General features: G+C 40.5%; 1 protein-coding gene across 2 annotated transcripts; it reads right to left on the reverse strand.

Moving 5' to 3' along the window:
- Positions 1–3,175: 3,175 nt before the first annotated feature.
- On the reverse strand, positions 3,176–18,800 carry LOC104919175 (14-3-3 protein epsilon). 2 transcript variants are annotated; one of them, XM_010731108.3, is made up of 7 exons: positions 18,445–18,800; positions 12,389–12,588; positions 10,571–10,677; positions 9,159–9,365; positions 8,199–8,335; positions 7,424–7,478; positions 3,176–4,336 (listed from the first exon to the last, which is right to left on the reverse strand). In XM_010731108.3, the coding sequence occupies exons 1-6, from the start codon at positions 18,506–18,508 to the stop codon at positions 7,471–7,473; spliced, it is 723 nt and encodes a 240-aa protein (XP_010729410.1). In that variant the 5' UTR covers positions 18,509–18,800; the 3' UTR covers positions 3,176–4,336; positions 7,424–7,470. The 2 variants fall into 2 exon arrangements, with proteins under 2 accessions (XP_010729410.1, XP_010729409.1); XM_010731107.3 differs by lacking the exon at positions 7,424–7,478 and having other exon boundaries at positions 18,445–18,789.
- Between the last annotated feature and the right edge of the window lie 680 nt (positions 18,801–19,480).

A 19,480-nucleotide genomic window follows, 5' to 3' on the forward strand; every position in this document is an offset into this window, starting at 1 on the left:
ACTGAGAAATTAAAAAGAAACCGTCTGTCTCTTGGTTTTAAATGTCGACAGTCAAGTACTTTAGATCTTTTAGACCATTATGTGTGTGGAGAGTCCAAACGAGGATGCAAAATTGAAAAAAAACAAAACAACAAAAAAAAAAAAGCCATTTTTCTCACTATATGTTATTTGAAGTGTCTATGCTATTTCCAGTAAGACGTCGAAACCCGAGCTGATGAAGCCACTGTTTGTATGTTGAACAATGATGAGCCCTTCCTTATTGAAACACTGTGGATCCTGCAGGGAGGCTGGACACACTGTAGCAGAAAATGTATTTGTTCTGGTTTCACTGGCTGAAGTGTCCTCATCTCTTTTTTTGGACAAACAAGAGGGACAATCTGCAATAGGATACAAGACGCCACATCTTCATTAACACCAGCCAACGATGCTGTTGGTTCTAAATGTTTTTGTTCATTTCGGGGTTCTCATCTGGTCCGTCCCCTTTCACATGCTGTGGCTGGACGGAGGGGAAGTTAGCAGAGGAGAAACCAGCTGAAATATTTCAGGTCATGCCATCCGTCTTTAGAGCAGAAGTGTAATATGGCGTCTATTATTAGTTCAATTGTACATCTTTATTTTGATCTTTTTTAAGTAAAAACAAATTTGCAAATTGCAATGTGCCGTGTCGTTATTTTAATGTAAACTCATGGTTGATTATTGTGTTTATGTCCTGCTAGCAAAATATGTCGACTAGTGCTAGATCGTCATGAAACTTTGTATGCATAGTCTTCAGAGGATGAATCCTAATGGCTCTAAATCTCCAAAGGTTAAAGCCTCATACTGTGCCACAATTAGTGCATGTCACAAAATGTTTTTCTTAATGATATGATCTTGAGGCACAGGTTTCCAAAAAATGTAGCTTTAAATTACATTTTATTTCAGGTTAAATTGTGCTTATGTGATGTATTATTGTAGATATACACACAACACACACGGAAATGTATTAAGCATGCTCTTCTTTATATACAAGTTTGCAAAGGATGGAGCCTCAATCTATTTTGTAATCAAATCAGTTTATTAGCTGGATGACTTTTAGTCTCGTTGTTACACCTATGGAAGACTAAGACTATGGAAATCAGCAGAACACTGACCACTGTAGCCACGAGTGGTAATTACAGGATAATGGCACACTGAACATGCATTTCCCAAGATTCTTTAAGGACATCATCACTGAGGAACTTAGTGAGAGACAGTGGAACAGGACAAGTCTGAGGTACGATGTGTTCACTTCTTGTTTGTTGTTGTTATTTTAGTGAATAAAACCATTCAAATGTTTGTAAGTACATACATGTTTGTCATGCTGTATGTCATGTGACAAAAATGAGTCAAAAGTCAGTTAAATAATTTCTAGTTTAAGTTTTGCTTAATGATAAACAAGTGGTCAAGTCTGCAGCCACAAAATCTCCCAATTGATCAAGGGTGAGTTTTAGTGATGATGATTTCAAATTTTCATTCAGTAGAGAGAGAATATTATATCCTCTTGCTGGAAAGAACATGTTCATTTCTTAAAACAATACCAATAAAACAACTTTGAAAGCTAGAAACTTTTAGTTGTGATTTAACTCACTGGGACTGCTGGAGCCACTTTTAATCTCTTACACAAGAATCATGTTAGGATCTGTTTGGCAGGCAGCTAGTAGTGGCACTTCCGGTGGCAGTCTGAGGCAGGTGCCACTGACCTGCTGCAGCAGCTGCCAGTGTCTGAGGCAGCTGCCACTGCCCTAGCGGTGTCTGAGCATCTGTTTTTAATTTTATAAAACAGTCGTCAGAGTTGTATTAGACCCGCTGGTAGTAGCTAGTTGGTATTACATGAGTTCTGCATTAATTTTCGAGGTTTTCTTAAATAATCTCTCCACCACTGCTACTGTGTGGCGCAGCTGCCACTGACCTGCCGCTGTGTGTGTGTGAGGCAGGCAACTAAATAAAGTATGAAACACATTGTTAATTTAAAGGATAAATATTTGAATGGTTGCCAGCGAGTGTAACACAACACTGACGACTGCCTTATAAAATAAAAACAAATACCCATAACAGCAGCAGTTGCGGTAACAGTGCCAGACACCGACACACACAAATTAATGCAGAACTCACGTAAACAGCCCCAGACACCGGCAGCTGCCTCGACAGGTTAGTGGCACCTCCGGAAATGCCACTGTTAGCTGCCGCTGCCACGAATTGAGCCAGCCATCTCTCCAGGATGAACGATTAGACGAACCAAAGAGTGTTTGAGTGTACTGTACATATGTCCATTTGATTATTGTTTAAAAATGTGAACCTGTGCTTAAAAGCTCCACTAATTAAGATGAACAAAATTGGAACTTTAATATCCAATAATCCATTGTGTCATCAGAACATTACACAGAGTTCACCCTATACGTGTGTGATGCTTAAAACTAAAACGGAGGTTTGACAAATGGCTGTGATGTATGAATTCTGTACTTTCCCTCCACTACATTTGGTTTGCTTTAACCTTGACAGATGTTTCATACTGCAGTGTGTCACCATGTGGTCTTTAATAACCATGATACAATAGCAAAGCCCTACTCATATTCCACCTTCATGATTAAGGTCAAACCACAGGGGGCACATACAACCAAAACAAAGAGCCAGCAGGTCCAGTGTGTGAAAAGAATAAAATTCTGCTGTTACACATTTCATAATAAAGTGTTAATGCTTCCCATGGTCTCCTAATCCAGTTCAGAGTGATGCCTGCAGAGAGCAAACAAAAAAGGAAAATATATTTCAGCTGGTAAGTTAATAAAACTGTCTGTGCCACTCTGCTTTGAAAGTCGGTGCCTGAACATGATCAACTGTCCAAATTCCTTTATGAACATTGTCATTGTCAATCCTTTGCACTTCTGAATGTCACATGCACGTTGGTCTGTACAACTAACAATACATTTTTTTTAAGAAGTTAAAGTTAAAACTTCAGCTCCTGTCTAACTAGTCAAAACAATCAACCGATACTTTGTGAGCACTGCGCTTTATTGATTTATGCGTCTCATTCTTACTAATGCAGAATCACTGCATTCAAATCCACAAGCAGAAATCTTTCTTTTGACCAGCACTGCCCTCTAGTGGTTCAAAGTCAGATCAAAAACAAAGGGGGGGAAAAAAGGCATCTTACACATTTGAATTGAACATTTTTGAATTTGAAGTTTAATGTTAATTCCATGCTGTGTTTCAGTAAGAATACAGATGGTACTTGTGGCTCCGGTGAGAACATCCAGTAGTACAAATCAGATTCACGTTACACATACTGAACAGAAGGAAGAGAGGAAATGAGAGGAAAGAGACAGATGAGACGAGGAAAACCTGAAAGAGTCAGGGGAGTAAAGATACAGCAGGCCTCTATTTCCCAAACCTTTTTTTTTTTTGATTTTTTTTTTTTTTAAATATAGTGCTAATGCAAAACTGCATTACGTTACAATCAAGAGTGTTGAGCATTCCCCTCCCACGCACACACATACGCACGGTTTGTCTGCTAAGAAAGCCATTACCTAACTATCTGCCATTAGCAAAAGCGCTACAGCCTCGCAGCACAATACTTGGTCCGAGAGTGGACAAGAATAGAGGTCAGAGTGATGCTCGGACAAGGGGGACATTCTGCAGTTTGTCATAAAAAAAAGAAAAAAAACTACTGATGTGGTGAATGAGCAGGTTTGGTAACCACAAAGTAAAGAGGGCACTTAGTTCTTCCTAAAAGCTTTGACGCATCCCTTTTAAACCTTCCATCGCTGCTAGGTTTCCTCAAATTGCAAACTGAACCGTTTCTGACAGAAGTATGGACAATATTAATGTTCATGAACACACATACACAAGGAAAAAGTTGAACAGCAAAGTATTGTCTTTAAATAAACTCTTGCATATGTGTGTTACAAATACAGGCAAGCGTACTTGGCAACAGACGATACAGTAAAGCAAAATAAAAACAGTAAAAGAGGACATGAACCTTTAAGGGTACGGGCTTGCAAAATGAGTCATCGAAAATAAAGTAAAACCCCTGGGGAGTGGAAATGAAGAGCCGAGGCGGGCCCTGAGAGGGTTGGGAGATGACGTGCATACGAGGAGAAAAGGTGAGACAGATGGGCAGAAATGGAGGAGAAGGTAGAGAAAGAGTGTGGGCTGCAGTATAAACCCAGCTGAAAACTGTGGATTGGGACAGGAGCCAGTGCTGGGAGGAGAGAAATAAGGGAGGAAGAGGAGGAGGAGGACGAGGAGGGCTTGTCTTGCGTTGTTCAGTCTCACTGGGTCTCTTCCTCCGCATCTTGCAGTGCTTCTTTGTTCTGTTCTTCACCTGAGATAAAGACAGAAACATGGAACAATCTCATCATCTCAATCTCTGCACACTCAATAAGAAAGACAGCTACATGTGGCTGTTTGGGTGGATCAGCACTGCTGGCTGCGAGCGTGCACAAGGTTGACGAGGATAGTGATCCCAAAATCATGAGTATGAGTGTGTTTCTTTGCAAGATGCAATTACATTTTATTACTATTATTTTATTTACTAAATCATTTGCTAATTTACAGGATTGCAAGTTTAGAAGCTTAAAAACCAGAGAGGCCCACAGATTATTTGATTTAGATCAAAATTTACAGCAATAGTTTAATTTTGCACTTCTGTGAAGTTGGTGGAGAGTCTGATTTAAAAGCAGAGACTGAGCTATAATGAGACATGTCAGTCAAACTCCAAAAACACTACATTTCCCATAGTGCAGCGTAATTATTTTATTTTTTTCAGTTTGGACCAAGCAGCAACCTCAGTGGCTGAGAAATTGTGCCATGCAGTTCTTTTAACGGCCACTAGAGGTGGACTGCAAAAATTAGTCAATCTCCAGTCAGTCCCCACTTTGATGGACAGGTGGGTGTCTTCACAGGTAGCAATCAGACTTCATTCGGCCTGCCTCAACTCCACGCTTTGCCCATTACGCCCAAACCCCACCAGCAGCGCCGGTTCTGGCAACATTTGCGCCCTGGGCGAACAACACTCCCAACACTGCTGGGGTGTTGGGAGTGTTGCGTCATTGCGAGTTCTAGTCAATGTATCAAACCCCACCAGCTCCGTCGTGGTCCGCCTCAACCCTTGGAAGCCAGACACAGAAAAAGCAAAGTCTGGTGGATTTTCAAAATAAAATAGTCCATGCAAACTGCTGGGCTAAATGCTTGCTTCTGAAACGCTCCCAGTGGGGTTTGAATACGCAACGCTCACGCAACGTGCCGCAGACGGGCACGGTGGGGTTTTGGTGTTAGCCTGGAGTCAGCAAAGTCAGGACCTGTGGAGATGCTAGTAGATGACCAGAGCCACCACACTGAGACTCACAATGGCTCTTTAAAAACCTTTGGGTGACGTCACAGAGACTACGCCCATTTTTATTTATACAGTCATTGGTTTGGACTGTTCATTATATCTGACTAATCATTCAAATCTTTTGACAAGAGACATCTGACGTGACAACCAGTTATCTGCGGCTTAGTTAGTTAAAGTTCCCATGAAACTGACTCTGAAATGTCATACAACAAACACACTGGTCAAATGTAGTTTGATTAATCTACCAGTAACATCTTTGACAGGGTTATAAAGATGAGATTAATCTGATGACTTGTGCTCATTTTTAAAGAGCTGGTGAACACGCAATCATCTTTCTTTTAGGAATGACTGTAATCTGCTCAGAAATATCACAAATCAGTCAATCATGCTACAAAAAACCCGACATCAACAGGTACACCACTGTGTTTAGCACTGATGGTGACTTGCAGTGAGCGAGAGTTAATCCACAGCACCTTCGAAACAAGCCACGGTCAGATTTACTAAGGGGGTAAAATGCTGTGTGAACCTGTACAACTGGTTGCTTAGAAAGGTTACCATAGAGACAGCACAGCCATCCGTGTAATGAAGAATTAAGAGGCACAAATAACAAAGGCTTGAGAATCCATCATGATTAAAATAGAAACTGTAACAGTGCTCATTAGCACCACAGCTAACTGGGATGTGAGAAAGCCACAGGAGATAGAGCAGCAGCCTCACATGCTGTTACTGCAGTTTGTCCGTTATATCACACTTCAATAATCTGCGTTCGCAGGTTTCAAAACTCTGCTGCGATGCCCCGGCAGGCTGTGTTCAGTGGTGCCAACGTGCATGGTGAAGGAGCAGGGTGTCTGCAAGTGCTTTCAGTCTATATTTAAGCTTGTAATCGCTCTTCAAATCTTTATTTTATTTTTTAAAAAGATAAATTATTTTAATAGAGAAATGAAATCTGAACTTTCAGGTTTTATTCCAGGACAAACATTAAAAATCAAACTGAAGTGGGCTGTTCTAGTGGCCTTCAGGTTAAGGTGGTGACCATGAACCAGAATGTCCCCATGGATATTTATTTCATGTCATCATCATCTCATAAAAAGGTATAAAATACCCACAAAAAAGAAACACACACCAAAAACATCTAGACAATGATGATGCATAAATGATGCAAAATCACTATAAAATATTTCTTCTGTTAGCAGCCTTTAACAAATTTCCCAAAAGCCACCGTCAACAAGGAGCAGTTAAATAAACGAAGGTGAAGTGTAGCAGGGCTGTCATTTCAAAGAGAAAACACCCTCTACACAAAGAGCTACATCTGCTTAATCTGCAGTTAAAAGTTACTTTTTGTCCTGAAAACAACAGTCAGGTGCTCACAAGTACGTTCAGTGATGATGAGGTTTCAATGAATGATGAATAAATGATGAGCTTTCAGCAGTCTGTTTTAGACAAATCAATTGTAGCCTCATATTCGCGTCAGACAAACTATGAAATAGATTTTTAAACAGAGAACTCAGACTGAAGATTTTTGGATCGATCACTTTAATTTGACGCACTTTAGAAAGGCCAGTTTGATTACAGTATGAAAAGTTTTATGTGACCAAATTCGTCTAAATCATTAGAATGCGAAGGTTTATAGCAGGCACTGTAGTAGATACTCATTCACAAAATAAAGACAGACTAGTGGAGCAGAAGCTAGTCAGGAAGTGACATCAAGACTTCAGCCCTCTATTACAGTGTTTTACGACCTGTTGTCCCCTGTGAGATGTAAACACAACCTAGCATAATATAGACTTTTACTGACTTGCAGACACTCTGAAGACACTAAAACACACAGCACTCGAGTTCCACGCATGCAGAACAAAGTGAAGAACAGGTGAAAAACAAGAGATCAGATATACTAATAACTGCAGCTCCGTAATACTGCAGAGCTGTGGGCAAAGTGTGCAGGAGAGGTCGTCATTTCCTCTCAGCCCCGAAATCATCCAACAGGGCTGGACTTTGTAACGTGAAGAGGTTAGTGAAGGTGCTGAGACGGGAGTGACAGCTCGAGGTGTAAAGCCAAAGACTGGAAGAATGACTTACAAAATACACTTCTATAATGGAGGAAGAGTGAAGGAAGAGGGCTGTCCTTAAGACTCTACAGAAGAACGAGGGATAGATGAGAGATCATTAGAGATGTGTATGAGTACCGAGGACAGATGGAGAGAAACCACTGTGCTCAGGGGAAAGGTTAGAGGAAAAAGTTAGGTAGTTCTTCACGCAACTTTTTGATATTATCGGATATCCACAGAAAAGAACGAGACTGCAAGACTGGCCCTTTCTCTTCTAACACTTAACCAGCGCACCACTGCTAACTTAACTAGCTGACCTTAGCAAATTATTGGTCCTGGTGGTGGACCGGGAGCTCAAAGTACAGTGGTGATGTTTGTTTACACTGCCGGGAGGAGGTGGTTTTCAGGCATGGGGCAAAGGATGCTGCCAGGTAGCGATACCGGAAATATGCACCGGAACTCGAGTGGTGGGAATGGGCTACAAAACCGGGCTCAGAAGGCTCCCAGCCTCTAAGACTGACCAAGGTCAGTTTGGGAACTGGGAATACGAGGTGATTTACATTTACTCTGACTATGGGGATGAAGAAGACTCAGCGGGATGAGAGGGGCAACGACTACTTGACCAAGACCATCTTTAGTTGGGGCAGCCCTACAGTTCAGCTTTGAAATTAAATGGCAAGTCATGATGTTGATAGTCCCCTCTCACCCAGAAATTAAATAGTTGAAATCAGACATAATATTAGTAGATGCTTTCTAATTCAAAGAACTATAACTAATGCCCTGAAAAGAGAGAACAGCTCACTCACCATCTCCCTGCACATCTGAGGTCCATAGTGTCAAGTTGTCACGTAGCAACTGCATGATAAGTGTTGAGTCCTTATAGCTTTCCTCGCTCAGCGTGTCCAGTTCTGCAATGGCATTGTCAAACGCTTTCTTCGCCAAACTGTCAGCAGAGAGGATACAAGACAACACATAGTTAACAGGTGGAAAACAGATCAAGATAGTTTCTGTAGTTTATTGTTACTTTATTTTCTCCAGTGACTGATTCTGTTCACAACACTGCAGAAGCAGTGAGGTTATATGCTGGGGTGGAAATTAAAAATATGTTCCCTTTGAGAGCTGTTTTCAAGTTGCCAGGATCCTGAATCATTAAGCCAACATCCTGGATCATCCGTCGCCAACAGCTGGAACACACTGTTTCTTTTCATGTGGGACTTGAGCCACATCTAAAAAGGAAAAGTTCCTTCTTCAGTTTTAAACATATGTATTCAATTTAACAAACTGGACAAAAATGGCAATTGCAAAAAAAACACAACCCAAAAAAACCAACTGCAATAGCTGAGCAGGACTTTTTCATAAAACGCCCTGAAAGATGCAATTATGGTTTTCGGACTGTAGGTGGCAGAAAAACCCCCAAACATAAATCCAATATTCGTCCTCCATTTAGCTCAAGCTCAATCTCCACCAGATGCTGAAAAAAAACGTCTCCGTGTTCAATAAGAAATCATGATTCTGGCACTAAGAGCAAAAAAGTGTTTTCATTCTGATGACACGATACAAAAAAGATGTTTTTAATCACACATAGTACAGCGAGTGCCTGGATTTATTTATTTTTATTATTTCCTAATATTTTATGTACTTTAATGTCCTTTTCCAAAATTACTAGAACACACAGTCAATCCAACTGTTTCAATAAAATAAAAACAAATTAAAGAAAAATCCCATAACGCTGGAAGTACCGGACAACAGAAATGAATCAAACCTACTTGCAAGCACGGTCTGGCGAGTTGAGGATTTCATAATAGAAAACTGAAAAGTTAAGGGCCAATCCCAGACGAATGGGGTGCGTTGGAGGGAGTTCGATCATGGCGATGTCGTTAGCAGCTTTGTACGCGACCAAACTGTTCTCTGCCGCCTCCTTCCTGTCATTGCCTGTGGCAAACTCTGCCAGGTACCTGTGGTAATCTCCCTTCCTAAACAGAGGAAACAGAAATACATATTATAATAGAATCCATAGCACTAATTGGGAAATCCACATTTGACAATACATTAACAAACCAGTGGGACTGAAAACTAAATATTTCTTTCTGGCAGTATTTGGTAATGACCCTCATAACCCTAACCATAAGAGAGTTCAGCATCTACAGCCTAGATAGTATTAAGCCAAGTAAATAAAGGTCCCTAATGTGGTTAGTATTAGTGCAATCAAAAGACTACAACAGCCCTGAGGGCAGAGTACAGCAGTTCCTAGAATTCGTGTTTTGTCTTGTTTAAAACTGAATTCAATGTTTGAACTTTGTGAGATTAGAGGAGCTTTGCTTAGCAGACAGCCACATTGAAAACAGTGCAGGAAACTTTTCTTGTGTGGTGATGTTTCATCTATTTCAAAGCTGGTGTCTTGAGTTGAACCATCTATTTATTTATTCAAGAGTGGTACTGCTCGCACAGGCATAACATCTTTTGTGGCTTGAAGCTACGTGGTAGAGAATCATTTTCCGGGAGGACAATGAGCCTCTAAATGCACCTAAGCTCTGACAGGCAGGGAAGAGCAAAGAGTAGTGTTCAGCAAAGTTACTCAACATAAGATAGAATATTAAGAATTTCTACTACAAACCTGCACTACTAAAACCAGAGTGCAAAACTGTGATTAAAAACTAACAAGACATTTTTGACCTTGAGTAAAATATTCCTGTACATGCAAGACATAACAGTCCAACCACTATTGTGATAACAGAAAATCTTCACCTAGCAACTATGCTTTTTATGTTCCACAGCCTGGTTGCTCAGCAAACAAGATGATTTAATTGGTTAGGGATCAACTTTGGATCTACTGCACTGTAAAATCTAACAGGAAATATAAGATAAACACACTTAGAATAATTTACTGCCAGGAGGAACAGAGGTGTGCAGCAATTTGCATTCTGATTAAACAAGGGAGAAACCCAGTCTATTGTATACCCTGTGAGTAATTTAGAAAATCATGTTCATGCCTGCCTACGTTGAGGACCAGTGGACTTTGTTAATGTTAAAGCTGGTGGGAAATAAAACGGGAGAACAATTCCATTACAACTTTGACTGATGCCCAGTCAGATCTAAATGTACGTGTACCTGCCTTTAATGAAGGAAACTGTTAAAATGAACTTGTAATAGAAATATAAGACGTTTATTAGATACATACATTTTGTAGTAGAAAACCTTAGATTCTCCCGTGTTTGCAGCTAAGATGAGGTGCTTGTCCAGTACATCCAGAATGTCGTTGCAGATTGATTTCAGCTCTTTCTCAACCTGCAGACCAAAAAAAAACAACACACACAAACACAAACACGGCCATTAACTACCTGTGGGGTCACACATAATCACAAGAAAATTCCACTCAGCTCAGATTCAGTCAAATACACACAGATCTGACATCTGAATAATGTAAACAAATGTCAGGTGTGATGGCAGTAACTAATTTTAAGAAAAAAAATTTAAGAACAAAATCTGTCTAACACCAAACTGGCAACAGTTAAAAGTTTTGGGGCTGTCGATACTTTTTCAATACCATGTGTTCAAAACTTTACGGTACTATCATACAAAGTACCGAAGCTATAAAACAAAAGCAGATCTTCAGTCAGATTTTCAACAGGGAAGAAAATCAATATAATTAATGATTTTCCTCAACTGTAGAGGACCAGATGATTGAACTGTAATAATGTTTGTTTGTTTCTCTCAATTTTGTTATATTGCTTTTTTATGTTTTTGTCACAAAGTTTAATCTTCTGATAATGTGACAACCTAAGTGCCCATGGAAGCATGTGTCACAGAAAAGATGACAAAGGTTCAAAGGTCAGCATCTGCCATCGGTATATGACGACATCTCATTGCAAATAAAACATCTCTTTCTTTGGATGTGGCATTTACCCGGGTTGACGTTGGTGGCCAGTAGTGTTAATTGGTAACCTGAAGAAATACAACATATAGAGGCAGACGCACAGCGATGGCATAGGCAGAGCCATCCAATATTATTAACCCTCGTGATTTATTCTGGTGAATCTTACAAAATAGATAACCAACCAAGTGCACGCAGAAATTCCCAGCAATGATGCTAATGTGCAGAGTTTTGGTGTATTGCCCAACACAAATTTATGCATTTGTCAATGCTAACTACATGACTAGAGGGTTTCTGTGCTGCATTGCACTCAGTGGGGCCGCCAGTGACTGGGAGGTTCTCTGCAGCAGGAAAGAAAATGATTTAAAGTTGATTCATGGTTGCTTCCTACCTCTATTATTATTATTCACTCAGACAAGTATTGTTGGACTATGAAATTACACCATTTCCTTTCAAAGTAGAGAGGTCAGTGGAGGAGAGCTTAAAAAGTCCTGCCAAGAAGGGTAAAGCATCTCTGGCATCTTTCCAATTGGATATGTAAATCCTACTCCCTGAGACTGCGCCAACTACACGTACCTCCATGAAACAGCAAAGGTAGCTACTTCAAATCAGTTCTACTTCAGTGGGTTTGATTAATTTTCTTATGAGTCCGATTCAGGACTATATGCTTATATTTGCTCTGTGGAGAAAAATGTGCTGACTTTTATTCAGCTTCCACCAAACTGGAGTCCAAAGTCAGTATGCTGCAGCAAGATTCACACAAGACTGTTAATGTGTTGTTGGAATCTGTCGCAGACAGCAACACAGAGGGATTGCAGCTCTGTGATCTTGTTTTGCCAATACTTCTGTCTGGCAAGTGAAAAACGGGCAGAAAATGGACTGCTGCCATTTAAAGCTTTCAGGTTCTCAACAGCCTTTCACAAAAGGAACATGTACATCTCAAGAGACAATGCTTGCAGATAATGTTCATTTGTTTGGGTCAAAGTTTGGCTCTAAAGTAGTTTATTCAGTAAAAAAGACAAAACGTACAAAAAAAAATAAAAAAAATACCAGAAACCTTCATTTGAGAGACGTATAAAGATTTCATCTTGTCTATAAATATGTGGGTTTATAATAGTGTCTGACCGTTTTCCTGTATTCTCGGATCATCTTTAGTTTGTCTTCTCCGCCTTTATTTTCTTCTTTCTGTTCGAGACTGCTGATTATCCTCCAGGAAGCTCTTCTGGCTCCGATCACGTTCTTATACGCTACTGAGAGCAGATTCCTCTCCTCCACCGTCAGCTCCACGTCCATACTGGCCACCTTCTTCATCGACTCCACCATTTCTAAAAGACACAGGGAAACAAATGACATAAGACATGAGACCTGAGCACAAAAACTACCTCATACTGTGCACAATTTCAATCAGAGCCTAATGAATACATTGAAATGTCTGTTATTGGCCATTTTTAGCTTCTTCTTTTTTTGGGCAGATGTACATAAGGTAGGTTTTTCTTCAAAACTATTAGACCTGTGAAGACATCTGTCAAAGAGTACAGAGTTTATTTTTAAACTAATTTATCGATACAGATGATGAAACGTGTCAAACGTTGGGTGAGCATTCCAATGGCAGACCAGTACTAGTGTTAAGTGACATTTTGACCTACAATCAGACCCTGTAGTATGTATCAAGCTGTGCCACCATAAATTTTACTGAGCCCCCTGACAGGTGACACCATTCTTTACCCCTGACCTAAACTACCTTTAAATCCCCGAGCAAAGAGCAGACCCTGGATGGGTGGACTGGCCTTATACCTCCACTGGATCTGTTAAGATACATTGGCTTGTCCCACTTCTTGATGGATAACTTCAATCATGATCTACCGAGTTGTCCAGCCAACACCATCTAGTTCTACTAATCTTAAAAATAGGTGCTAATTGGACCTGTGATCTCACTCAGAGACTATGGGCAAGTTTTTTTTTCAGCTGTTGGACACATTTCTTTAAAAAACTAAATTTAAGAAGTACCCTATCGATTTTTTGACCTCTAGGGATGGGTGACAATATATCCTCCTACCACTAACTCCCCCCAAAAAAAGGCATCTTCAGACCACTGCATGTCTTCGTCACTGCTTAGAGGAAAAAGCAGCATGGGTGTGGCCTCACTATATGAATATGGATGTAAATGATGCTGAATTTGAAATATTTGAAACATCAGCTTTGTAAATGAGAAAGGAGAAACATTTAACATATTTGTTAGACCTCAAGCACACACAAGGTTTTTTGGCAAGTAATACTGAATGTAGACTTAAATTTTGTTTGTTCACTAAAACACTCTTAAGGGATGCTTATTAAAACATTTTCTAGGTCATTGGCCAAAAGATACTCTTATTGGATATCTGAAACAATCAAATATTAAAGTCAGCTTGACTTGCAGTTGTCACAAATTGTATTCTCTGTGTCATATTAAAATGCCATGTCATACTGATGCCTGTAAGTTCTGTGAGGGAAGCTTTCAAAGTACCACAATGAAAATTTTGCATCACTGTATTAGACTGCAAACGTGTTCACCACCTGTAGGTCTGTCGTCACATTATCATAATGTAGATTATCGAATTATCACAATCTGCTGATGTATGGTGTGTTTGATTAATCACAGGTCAATACTGTATGCACAAGTGCATTACTGCAGCTTATTTGATTTCAAATAAAACAAAGACGATTATGTTTAAGTGCTGACTTCCAGCTTTTAACAGTGTTCTCATTATGTGAACTGGTCCCATTGGAGCACATTTCTACTGAAATAACTGTCCCTAATCAAAGTGCTGACGGTGTATTCTGTGGATTAACCAGGCTAACGGGAAATATTTAATTCTTTGGTGCTTTTAACTCCACAAAGAAAATTTTATTCATCGTCATTGTACTGAGGTAGAAGCAGATATCTCAAAGACAGAAATCTCAAACCCAGCTAATGAAATCAAAACTATCTGCACGGCTCAGTAACACTAGAGATGAATGTGAATATGCTTTTTGGGGTAATATTTGAAACTGTGTCCTCAAACATTTTGGAGGAGAGTGGTAAATACATGGATTTTCTTAAAAAGAAAATAAGCACATCTTCCTTCCATTAACAGAGTTTAAACCAGAGTGCAGAGCCTTGAAAGGTTTCTGTCATCCTTATTATTAATGGAGTGTCTGGGACAATGCCCAAGTATAAACTCCCCTAATGCAGAGATTCACAACCTACGGACACCTATTGTGGGAACTACGCCAGGATAATGAACCAAAAGGCTGAGCTGGATCGAATGGGCCGTCTTTCTTGTACTTCAACATTTCACATCTTCAAGGTGAATCGGTTGGGTGTGGTGTGAAAAATGAATTTTGAATCCAGGGATGAAGTGGCAATATAAGCAATTTGACGCTCGGCTTTGAAGAAGCCACTAGTCAGCACAACAAGCCATTTCCCTGGGGATTAGAAACAATGTGGGGGCTCTTATCAAATAACAAGGAGCAGTTCAAGGGGGACTTACACCTAAATAAATGAAACTGGCTCTGCCATTGTCAAGATAAACCTGAAACGCTGCACACTAGTCACAACTCCCGTGCTAAAACATGCTAGCCTGAAGGTAAAGAGTAGCGTGTCAATCATTTGGGTTTTAACTTCACAGACAGGGTGTTATCTGCAGAAGCCAATGGCAGGGCTCGATGCAGCATGCTGGCGAAACCTGATACATGATGGTTGCAAGCCAGGAGGAGCACTATGCTGCTTTGATCACTTTACCCTCCAGCCTGGCCTTCACTCAAATAAACTGAATGACCCCTCTGTGCATTTTAAACATTTTCACAGAATTACAGATATACAGCCACCAAGTGAAACAAACTGGGATTCAATAAGAGTTGCAGAGAGGGAAGGGCAGAGTGCCCACCCCCCAATTCTGTGCTCATATTTCTATTTTTCTCGTTAGTGTTACTGACCATAAAAGCACTGGACTCTTGGAAATGAAGAAAAATATTTATATAGGTTACTGCTTTCACATTTTTTGCAAGGCAGAAAGCTCTATATACTACAATACCCATGAGCCCCAGCGGGTCAGAGTGACAGTCGATTCAAAATGCTTAGTCATCACAGTTGAGAACAAAATAAACCCAGTGGTTGCTGAATGTATCCAAAGTAGACCCAGATTTTAAAAGTCAAGCTGCAGATTGTATTTTTAGTTTTCTCACACTCTTCAACACCATTATCTTTAGCTGCCACCCACTATTAGCAGCGTAAAGAACAGATTTTTTTTTTTTAAAGATCCAAGTGTGGAGGATTTAGTGCCGTCTAGTGGTGTAGTTACTGGGTGCAACCCCGTCATTTTACCCCATCCTTGATAGTGTGAAGGAGAAACTACGGTGGCTGTGAAACGTACGAGAAACGTGAAAGTCCTTCTAGAGTCAGTGCTGAATTTGTCCGTTCTCGATTACTGTGGTGGTTCAACATGGCGTACACTATGGTTGAGCCTTTAAATACAGTGTTTGCGCCAAAGTTTACCAGAACCAGCACATAGTTCTGTATTGATGATTTAATTGAGCGAGTTTCATACTGATTCAAGCTGTAGAGATGCTGTGAGTCATGTAACATTGTCTATGCTCATTTTACTTCCAACACCAAGCGCACCAAATATAGCTCCCCCTACTTTGAAACTCTACTACTCACATTTGGACACCAACTTCTCAAGCTGCTACAAAAAGACATTACAGTCGAGCTTCAAAGCTGCTTTTTGTGTAGTCTATGCTATAAAAAGCAGCTTTCTTCAACGTGACAATGTCGCATATTAACTGAGTCGCAACTGTGACACAATCATTTCATGGCTGCCCAGAGTGTCTGTGTCATTTTAAAGACTAAATGCACATGCATGTAAAAGAAATACCACAAAAAGGGCAATTTCTTTTTTTTCTGTTTTTTTTATATGATCAATAACCCATAAAATGTTAGAAAATGTCAATTGTAAATAATGTTCTTTATACACACACACTAAAAATGGATCAGAAGCAAGTAAAAAGAAAAGGGCAATGGCCGACACACACCTAGTTGACACTGAAAGAATGGTTGAAATTGACACCAGCAGCCGCAGCGCTGCCAAAAATCCAATGCAGCAATGTCCAGTGGACACTAGGGGTGAGGGTTGTATAACTCTATAGCACAATAAGACCCCAGTGACACTTGACAGGGTGGTCTGATGATTTCCTTATACATGGCCAGAAAAGTGGAGCTGTGACAGCTCTACGTGTAGGATAGGCAGGTTAACACACTGTGTCGACTATTCATACTACTTTTTTAAACTGTCACTGCCTTTATTACATCAGTATAAATGGGGCGGGGCTGCAGATAGATATCAGACAGAATAAAAGTTACTTTTTTTCATAGTAGGTGCCAACAGGCCACCTACCTACACTACACAGGTGGTAGCTCATGAACCATTATCATTGCAGTAAACAGAGGAATAAAAAAAAAATTGAAACAATTGCTCATCACACTTTCAGAAAAAGGCTGCCAGAAACCTTAAAACCTCAGGCTCTAATGATTTATGTCAAGTTTTTAATCTTCATTTTCACAATAAAAAATCTCTGTGATTGTCTTCGTGTCTCACGAAGACAATCACATCTCATATCATACAATGTTGTTACTGAGCGAGCTGAAGTTGAAAACGACTTCAGCTGAAAGACAGTGAGAGAGGTCGCTCGGATATTAAACTTTGGCTCCAGACTGTCGTTGGCTTCTTGTTATTACCACGCCTGCAGTGTGTTTTTCTACTGAAGATATTGCACCCCCGGTACTCTGCCAGAAGTCCACTTACATACACATCTAAATGTGTGTTATGGGCATAAACTGATGCAAAGCAATGTGTGGTCAGTGTCTTTGTGGTGTTGCCTTAGTCAATAGAGGATCTACTGTTGTGAGCAGCTGTGCACGCTTCACCCTCTTTCTGTAAAACTGGCTCTTCTGTCGCAAAAGTCGAGTCGGCCAGTGTTTGAGCAGTTAATGCAACATGCATCTGTTATTTAAAGTAAATGTTATTTATGTTTATGGTGCACCGTGCTATGTTATAATAAAGAAATACAGCACGCTAAAACGCACTGACAAGTCGCTCTTTGTGGCATATTTTTGCACTGACTGCAGAGGTATGCTGTACATTCACTAATCAGCTCAATAACCCTTGCTTTGGTAAGAGGGCTTCCACTCAATTGAGTGCAAAGAAAAGTTAGCTCAAGCTGAACTTCTGTCTGAGATTGTTGCTGAGCCACCAATCACACAGAAGAAATACTCTCCTCCCCGCCTCCTCCTCGCACATCACTGGGTGCCACATCCATCAATCGATGTACACAGGCCACCACGCAGGCGCACAGCGACGCTGGCTGGCCTCGTTGAAGCAGCAGCAGCAGCAGACGGAATGTCACCCTAGTTATTTCAAACACAAGGCGAGCCTCTTCACATTTTACAGTGTGTAACTTGTAATGTTCACGTCTAAAAAAACAAACAAAAAAAGCACCAGGTACAGAACAATTTGTATTATTCTAAACGTAAAAAAAAGCAATGTCACTCTCAAATTCAAACACAATAATAAGACGACACATTTAAAGTTTTCCATTAACCTGGTTCTCCAGGGTGGAATGGGTTTCTCTAACCATAACACTTGGTGGGGGCGGTGCGTTAGCATTAACTGTAGCACTATTCGGATATATTTTCCACCGAGGCGGCGACTGCTGCTGCTGTTTGTTGAGTCTGTTTAAAAAAAAACCCCGAAATGTTTTCACGGGGTGTGGACGTGCAGGGACCCGATGTGTTTTTGAATGGAGTTTGGCGTGACGCGTGTCGAGGGGGGCTGAAGAAAGGCTAAGCTAAGTTAGCCATTTAGAGAGAGCTAGTGAGGGGCGGGGAGAGGAGGAGGTGGGGGTAGCTTAGCTCAACGCCTAACATGAGCTAAACCTTAACCAGGACACGCTTCTTCATGGAGCAAAAAAAAAATGTGTCAAAAACAATTAAGTCAAACGTTCACTGACTCATTTTGCCAAAGAAAGCTCCGCCATTTTGTGTCTCACCCAACAAATCCATGTGAACTGCTCTACCTGCGTCTCCCAAGCCCCCTGCGCAGGGAGACTGAGGGGGGGAAGAGGGGCCAGGCAGTCCGCAATGGCCCTGACTTTATTCGGAGCCTTACCGTCATATCTCTCCGCTTGCTCGGCGAGTTTCGCCTGGTATACTAGGTTCTCTCGATCTGCCATGGTGCTCGGAGGAGGGGGTGTAGGGACTGTTCGTGGCGTCCCGGTGCAAAAAAAAAAAAGAAAGGGAGGATTATCGGCGGCTCGGCGATTCCTGGTGGTGGATCCGCAACAGCACTGTCGCTCCACTGAACCGAAGACTCACCGGTAGCACTGGCGTAAAGATGGCGTCGCTACTCCATCCGGGAAACCCACGCAACGGTCTTCATCTCACGCCTACACCCTCGTGCCAAGTCCAGAAATAAGCCTTTCTTCTCTGAGATTACCCCCAAATAAACTCAATCCAAACACAGACAGATACAAAAGTTTAGTGATTTATCAAGGCGTTTAACACCACCTGTTTCTTATTAAAACCCTTTAAATGCCAATTTGTTTGTTTTTTCCCCCTCATAAATAACAACAGTGACATCAAGTAATCAAGCCGGCATTTAAAGGGTTAAAATCCTCAAAGTTATGCAGTGTTGGGCAGGGCTGAAGTTGATTTATGCAGAAAAAATATATATATTCATTTGAAACCTATAGCAGTTTTTTTGGGGGGGAGTGGGCATATTTTTGTCCTTAATGACTTTAAATTTGTTTTTCAGTGTTCTATTGATCTATTAGAACAATTAAAGTTTGAATTCCAATCCAAATTTGTCAAGAGAGAGACTAACACAGCCAAACTGATGGCCAGATAAAGAGGAAAAATTTGGCCAAATAGACAAAAAAATGTCCATTGTGACAGATGAGGGTTAATTAGACATGCATATAAACAACAAATATGCATTTATTTTAATGTTTTAACACTCTCCTACCTAAATGCTACAGAAATAAGCAAAATCACGTTAAAATGTACCCTCTGTCCCTGTTTTCTTCCTTTTAGTTTAGTTGAAGCCAAAGTATTTATTATGGTAGTTTATTTTTATTTTTTTATTATTATTACATTTAAAGGTCCAGTGTGTACTATCTATTGGCATCTACCCTCATAACTGTTTT

The sequence above is a fragment of the Larimichthys crocea genome, chromosome III (assembly GCF_000972845.2).
Source record: "Larimichthys crocea isolate SSNF chromosome III, L_crocea_2.0, whole genome shotgun sequence".
NCBI lineage: Eukaryota > Metazoa > Chordata > Actinopteri > Sciaenidae > Larimichthys > Larimichthys crocea.

Bases quoted from the DNA above. Each gene is read 5' to 3' on its own strand.
- LOC104919175 (XM_010731107.3), bottom strand. From the start codon at position 18,508: ATGGCAGATCGAGAGAACCTAGTATACCAGGCGAAACTCGCCGAGCAA. The intron at 12,589-18,444 runs GTAAGGCTCCGA...TGTGTCTTTTAG, and splicing joins GCAAGCGGAGAGATATGACG to AAATGGTGGAGTCGATGAAG. The intron at 10,678-12,388 runs GTCAGACACTAT...TTTGGTCTGCAG, and splicing joins TCCGAGAATACAGGAAAACG to GTTGAGAAAGAGCTGAAATC.